The following is a 7,235-nucleotide window of genomic DNA, read 5'->3' as shown; positions in this document are numbered from 1 at the left end:
CATGTCTCTGAAGTGCTTTATCCCCTGGACTTCATTTTGGATTCATCCATGTCATGCCTTGTCTTGGGACTGTTGGCTCAATTTAGGGGATTTCTCTTGTTCGAGAATTCAGCCTCTGTTTGGCTTTCTGGCACCAAGCTTTGCTTGCTCCTTAATTCTGGTAACCCCTTCCCCCACCCTATCTCTGCTCCCTCTAGGCTTCTATTTTCAGTGCTTGAACATCCCTGGTGATTGTGAATCTCATATGTCCCCAGATACATAATCAACAATATTGGGATCAACCATCAATAGGCATCACCACGCTCATAGGTCTCTCTTTTCTATGGAAGCCTTCAGATACTGAAGGTGAATACAGGTTGGAAAGGTCACATCTACCTTTGCCAAGATAGTTGTGCAGCTTTTTAAGTATTAATATAACCGTGAGGATGTCTTTTTTAGTGAGCAGATTTCCCATGTATGGGTGGTCTTGGTGTTGGATTGTCAGCAGCTGATACCTCGGAGCCAGCTGGGGACTTATGGGTGAGCCCAGATCTTAAGAGGAGTGTACCAGTGGGGACCACAGCAGGAGGCGCTCATCACCCCGCTCTTTGCACAGGTATCCTAAAAGAATTCGGGCCAGGTGCTAACCCAAGTGGGTTCATGTAGCAGCACTGGAAGTCCCAGGGCCTGGGCTACATATGTTCCTGGTGGGACAGAAGGATGTTGCCAGGCTTCTGCTCAGCTTCAATTTAACAACAGCTGAACCACAAGAGAAGCTTTCTCTAGAGCTGATTCCCCAAGATAGTCTGACTGCAGTTTATGGGCCACAGACAACTGGGGGCAGAGCAATATTCCCAGTTTACTTCAACTTAACATGAGAGGCTCTCAGAATAAACATCCCAGGAAGCAGATGAACTGACATCAAAGACTTCAATTCCTTTTCCAATTTTGATCACAGCAACCCTTTCCACACAGGTCTACAGAGGTTTTCAAAGCTTGAACTGTGCTCAGCTGCTCCTCCTGTGACCTGCTGGAGAGGCAAAGAGATGTGTGAATGGCCTGTGTGTGATGCTGCGAAGAGCACAGTGCCCGCAGAGCTGGAGTGAAACCAACCACAGTGTCTTCACAGTAACCGGTTTCCACTTCACGCAGACTACTGAAAAAAATCGAAAAGATTATATATATATATATATGGTGTCCCAAAAAATGTATACATACCTTAACAGCTGATAACTCACTTAATTTTGAAAATGAACTGTATATTAATAAACAAGGACTTTATAATCATTCAAAATGTGTGTACATTTTTTGGGGGGTAGCCTGTATATATATATATATTTAATTATAAAAGTGGATTAATGAGCTGCTTGCTGCGGAAGACAGGCAGGAGCTCTCTGTGTTTCTCAAGGGCGAGCCTGCACCAGCAGCCTTACACCTCAGTGTCATTAAGCTGAGGGGCCACACAGCTCTTGTAATTCTTTGTGATGAAGCCCCCCCAGGCCTAACCATTTTGCACCCCAGGAATCAGAGGTGTGGAAAGGTTCGGCGAAGGTTGAAAAATTTGAACCGCTGGCGGAAGAACAGAGGCTTAAGCCCTAGCTTCTTCACAGGAAATCCTGCACTTGCTTCCAACTGTCTTACATCCAGATGGTGGGTCTTTGTCTTTGAAAACCTGCAGAGGGGGCGTCTGGGTTATTCCCCAGGAGGGAGAGGAAACTGAGCTCATTTTCAGTGAGAGAGGCCTTTGGGGAACAGCGCTAACCAGGCAGGCTCCTTTCCCGTCTCCTGGCTCATTTTCGTGGCCACCTGAAAACTTTGGCTGGGCGCTGGGAGCCAGGAGCCATGCGCCCGGCTCCCAGCCTCTCTCTTTTCACAGCTGCACAGCCGGGGAGCTGCCGCAGCGCTCGGAGTTCACTGCTCGCTCTGCCAGGCCGACCTCTGTTGTAAATTTTCCTCCCAGGACACGTGACGATGCGTTTCTAGACTATATATCCCGGCTGCAGCCGCCCAGCTGTCAGAGCGCGAGCCCGTGAGCAGGACGCCCTTGGACTTGGCCTGCTGGGGAGTCAGGGCCTCGGACGCCTTTGCCAGACTTTGGTAAGTCAGCGATGCTCCTTGGCTTCAGAAATACCCCAAAGAAGGCTACTTCTCGCAACCAGTGGGCGAAGTTTTCCTTTCCTTTTTAAAAATATCTTGCTCTAAGGGAACTTTGTTTTGAATTAAAAACAGTTTTACGTTGGAGAAGCAAAATGCAAACTTTCTCTTTTCTGCTCAGTTCCAAACACTTTCGCAGGGATTACGAGGCTATTTATTTTCTCTGTGCTTCCTTGTCTAACACTGATCCCCCCCCCCCCTTTGCTTTTTAAAATAAGCAATGCTTTTTTGCACGCTCGCTCTATGAATTGCAAATACGGTGGATGTGACTAGACTAAAAAAATGAGAGTCCTTCTTATACCCCCCCTCTCCCTGCCTTCCCCCCCTGCACCCACCCCTGGGCTGTCGGTGGGACCCCCGCCTGCCCTTTCTGCGCGCGCCCCGAAGCGCCTGGACGGGGTCCTCCGGGCCGACGGGGGGCGCTCACCGGCGGCTCTCTCCGCAGGCCCGGCTGCGCGCAGCGCTCCGATGCTGGAGATGGAGCCCCTCAACAGCACGCACCCCAGCACCGCGGCGCCCGTCACCCCGCTGGAGTCCCACAGCCCCGGCGGGGCCGGCGGCCACGGGAACGAGTACTTCTACATCCTCGTGGTCATGTCCTTCTACGGCGTGTTCCTGCTGGGCATCATGCTGGGCTACATGAAGTCCAAGCGGCGGGAGAAGAAGGCCAGCCTCCTGCTGCTGTACAAGGACGAGGAGAGGCTGTGGGGCGAGGCCATGAAGCCGCTGCCCACGGGGCCGGGCCTGAGGCCGGCGCAGGTGCCCGTGATGCTGAACATGCTGCAGGAGAGCGTGGCGCCCGCCCTGTCCTGCACCCTCTGCTCCATGGAGGGCGACAGCGTGAGCTCCGAGTCCTCCTCGCCCGACGCGCCCCTCACCATCCAGGAGGAGGGGGCCGACGACGAGCTGGGGGAGACCTCCGAGACGCCCCTGAACGAAAGCAGCGAGGGCTCCTCGGAGAACATCCATCAGAATTCCTAGCACCCCCCGGGCCTCTGGAGGTGGCCCCGTCCGCCGGCTCCCCTAGAGAGAGGAAGGACACGTTCCGTGTCTGGGTTCACTGTTGCAGTGCAGCTGCCGCTTTGAAGGGACCCTCGGCCAGCCCCCTGAAGGGGGGACGCTGGGGGACCCGGCTCAGCCGGAGCCAGCAGCAGCCAGGAGTGCGAGACGCGCCTGTGGTGTGAACCCGCCGCTGCAGAAGCTCCGAAGACGTGCAGTGCGTGCATTTCCTTGGGGCCTGGGCTCGGGGGTCCTGCTCAGAATTTGGCAGGTCCGGGGTCTTGCTCTCGTGCTCTCACTGGATGCCCTGGGTAACCCCTGCAGCCCCTGCCCACTCCCAGGGCTGCCCAGTGCCCAGGACATGCTGGGAAGCCAGCTGTGGTTTGCTAACTTGCCTAGAGCTTTGTTCTTCTAGACCTGACTGGCTGTAAGTACCTCCGGGGGGTGCCTGTGGTATGAGTTGGCCAGGTACAGTGCTTCTGGTCTTTTGGGTTGGGAGGGGGCCGTTTAGAGGAAGACTTTCCATGGGAGAAAGCTGGAGATTTGAACCCGGCCCATTTGCATATCGTAAGGGGGTGGGGGGGGGGAGGAAATGCAACCTTTAAACTTGTTAACATTGGCTGGGATTATAAAACATGACCCTTTCTCTAACCTATGACCTTGAACCCTGACCTGGGACCATCCAGCATTCCATGCTGGCATGAAGCTTTTCCAGTTGGAAGGGCTTCTCCAGAATCTAACCTGCCCTCCTAATGGCGGTGCAGGGGGCTCTTCCTGATCTTTCCAGAAGGGGTACTGGTGGGGTTGAACCAAGCTAGCAGTTAGCTCTGTTGCTGCTCATTTCCCAGCCTGGTTTTCGGAGCTGGGAGGGGACATAATGTGGGCCTCGGTGCTATGGCCTTTCGTTACGTAGCTGAGACCTAGAAGGGAAGACTCAGGCAGCAATCGCATAAAGCTGGGGTCCAAGTTCTGTTTCCTGATCCCGAGCCCTGACACTGGTTTGCTGTGTGGTCCTGGGCATGTCATCAAGAGGTTTACCGCCTCCATGAGACTCCTGATGATCTGCATCCCCAGGGGGCTGGGAGGATGTCTTCAGATTTTAAGACTCTGATAAATCCTGCATGGCCTGGTGTGAGGAAGCTTGGACACAATATTTCCCCCCTTGAGCAGTCAGTCTGAGAAAGGATCTGCTTATTTAAAGGAGCAGTTGGAGACTAGGAACTGGGAAATTCAGGGCAAATCACCAACTCATCTAGGCTGCAGACATCGTGTTTTACTCTGCAAAGCTCTCTGGGCGCTGGAATGTTAACCCTCCGGCTAGGGGAACGAGAAACCCAAAAGGAAATAAATGCTCAGGAATGCTGCCGACCTCCCGTGTATTCCTGCGGGCCATGGCTTTGCAGCAGACCCTCCGGGCACTCGAACGCCAGGAGGAAGAGAAACACACCAAAGGTCAAATTTGATTCTAGTAAAAACAAAAAACTTCTTTTTTAAATTAAAACAAACATACTCTCCCTCGTTTGGAGACAGCAGTAACTACTTGTTCCCACGGAAGGGTTAACAGTGTAGGAGCTGGTCTATCAGCTCTCCTTAGCACAGTGCTAGGGGAAATTTATGTTTGGGGGCGGGGGGAAGGGGGCCTCTGTTCACTTTAAAATTCAGAGTGTGGATTTACTCCAAAGGGGGCTGTTTAAGGTGAAAGAAGCCAAGTTAAGTTGGCCCCTTGCCTGGAATCACTTGAATTCTGCAACTTGACTGCGACGGACATGTGCGTGGTCACATTTTCCATTGCTTCATCCTGAAGTTTGGTGCAAATCTAGCTGCGCCTATTAAACAGTGATGTATATACTTCCTTCTTGTTCTGTGAAGTTGTATAAAATTGTTCTCTATATTTAACAGTTTGTCATGTTCACGATATTTTTTAATTTAAATAAACAAACACATTTCCCTGAGGAAGTTCTGAGTTCTTTCTTTGACTCTGCAGCATAATTACTAGTTTCTGAGACATGCCAGGCACATTCTCCCAGCCATCTCCGGATCTGATCCGGGTCCTTTTCCAAGTTAAGACTCCCACGAAGACATATTTTATTCCTGCCTTAATCACGCACTGAACAGGGCTGGGCTTTTCCGTCTTGTGACATGCTTTGCAATGAATGAAAAACAAGTTGCAGAGAGTCTTACATCAATTTCACTTTTTAAATTTGATGGCCGTGGGGGCCTTTGAACTTGAACCTGAAACTGCTACAGAGATGTTGCTCCAAATTTGGTTGCCAGAATGCGTTTGGTTTGCGTGTCAGCTTGGCAAGTATTATTCGCACGTGGCCGCAGCAGCACACACTGATGGGCAGGAGTTGCTGTATATATAGCAACACAAACTTAGGAAAATGCTGGAGCACAAAGGCTGTGATTGGGGACGGCGCCTTCCTTTTTCCCCCCAGTCACCTGGGCACGAAGACTGGCTTTCTAAGCTCTTCCCACCTGGTCTGGTTGGAGCTCTGGCCCACAGGCTTTATTATTTTATTTACATAGTCAGAGGTGCTAAAGAAAAATGCCCTGAGCCAGTGACCCATTTTGAAGCAAGTAGATGATACAGAACATCCTTACTTTTATGTTTCTCTGTGTCCTGTGAGTTTGGCTTTTCTGATTCAAGTAAATGTTTCTATTAGGTGCACAAATAACTGTCTCCCTAAAGGATTTATCTGGCAAAGGTACAGGGGAGCCTGGATCCTTCCTGAAACACATCAAGGATCTTCATCCATCAGTTGGTACTTTGACAATGTAAGACGACAAGATATTTAAAAGACAAGAAAGGCCTTCAATTTATCCCAGTTTATTCTTGGTAAGGAAATAGTTAAGGAAAACATTTTTACCATGGGCGGAAGAAGAGGGAATTCTAAACTCTAATTGTCCTAAAAATATGCAGAGTACACTATGTCGTTTTAATGGAATATTTGTTTTCTTTAAAAAAACACACACAAAACTTCTAAGCAGAACCTAAGGCCCAAGGGGTTTAATCTGTGTGGATTTACTCATGCATGTGAAAAACAGAGAAGGGAATTTGGCTCCGTGCACCTAGGCTATTAGAAACATATTTTAAAGCACTTAAATGTTAGGGATGAGGTAAATGGCTCATCCATGCTGTTCTAATTACACCTTTGTACGTCAAAGTCAGGCAGGGATGCTGTAGAGAAAACTTTCAGGGACAGAATCATGGGATCCAAACTACCCGGAAAGGCTGAAGTTGGGCCAAGGAATGAGTGCTCTTGGCTCATGGCTCTGGTTGGAGAGTAGACGCCGTGGTACATTCGAGAGCTGCAATTGGAGAGTTTTGTGGTCAGGCAGGGACTTCCAGGGCTCAGCCGAAGGTCATTTATCATCCTATAAAATGCTGCCCTGATCCTAGACGTTGTGGAACAGACAGAGCGTTGAGCTTACAATGCAACCGATACTACAGGTGTAGGCCCAGCACACATTTGCTCCATGGCCTTACCTCAAACCTGGGCGTTCAGCTGCAGAAAATCACATGGCGTATCATGGGTCAAGGTCAGGAGGTGACCTCTAGGGCTGGAGGGAGGCATATCAGCTGATGAGCAGGGGAATGGGTCGGGCAGGTGAGGGACCTCAGGAAGGAAGGCAGCGGGTTTAGTAGAGGCTCAGCCTTGCCATGTCTAGCTTTCTAGACTACCTCTGCTATTGCTTTGCTCTGTAGCTCTTTCAAAATGAGAGGACATGCTGGCCTTCCTCTCCAGGGACTTGTTAATGAGAAGAAGGGTCAGACATTGAGATACTGAGCTCTGCTTGAACCTAAAGGCAAAGCAGCTTCAGGCCTCTGCTTTGTAAAATGTGTCCTGGGCATTCGTCTGCAAATAAGTCACCAAGACCTCCTCTTCCGTGGATGGTCTCCTCAGGAGACAGTGATGTTTAGGAAAAAGATATGATTTGTTAAAGGAGAAGGGTCATAAGAGAGAAAACCACTGTTCACGTCTGACTTTCTCCATTTCTGAAGTGTTTCCTCCCACACAGGAAGGAACTGTTTGGGATGGGGGCTGTTACTATGGAGATAACCAGCCAAGGTCCATGGCCCCACAGCACTGGATTAGAGT

At 50.3% G+C, this 7,235-nt stretch overlaps 1 protein-coding gene across 1 annotated transcript; it reads left to right on the top strand.

Moving 5' to 3' along the window:
- Positions 1-1,710: 1,710 nt before the first annotated feature.
- Positions 1,711-5,084, top strand: KCNE4 (potassium voltage-gated channel subfamily E regulatory subunit 4). The gene is made up of 2 exons (XM_087819368.1): positions 1,711-2,076; positions 2,579-5,084. The coding sequence occupies exon 2, from the start codon at positions 2,602-2,604 to the stop codon at positions 3,112-3,114; it is 513 nt and encodes a 170-aa protein (XP_087675494.1). The 5' UTR covers positions 1,711-2,076; positions 2,579-2,601; the 3' UTR covers positions 3,115-5,084.
- The last annotated feature ends 2,151 nt before the right edge of the window (positions 5,085-7,235 follow it).

The sequence above is a fragment of the Miniopterus natalensis genome, chromosome 8 (genome assembly GCF_054644295.1).
Source record: "Miniopterus natalensis isolate mMinNat1 chromosome 8, mMinNat1.hap1, whole genome shotgun sequence".
In the NCBI taxonomy this organism is placed as follows: domain Eukaryota; kingdom Metazoa; phylum Chordata; class Mammalia; order Chiroptera; family Miniopteridae; genus Miniopterus; species Miniopterus natalensis.
Note: the sequence above shows the minus strand (reverse complement) of the source record. Positions and strands in the feature narration are given on the sequence as shown.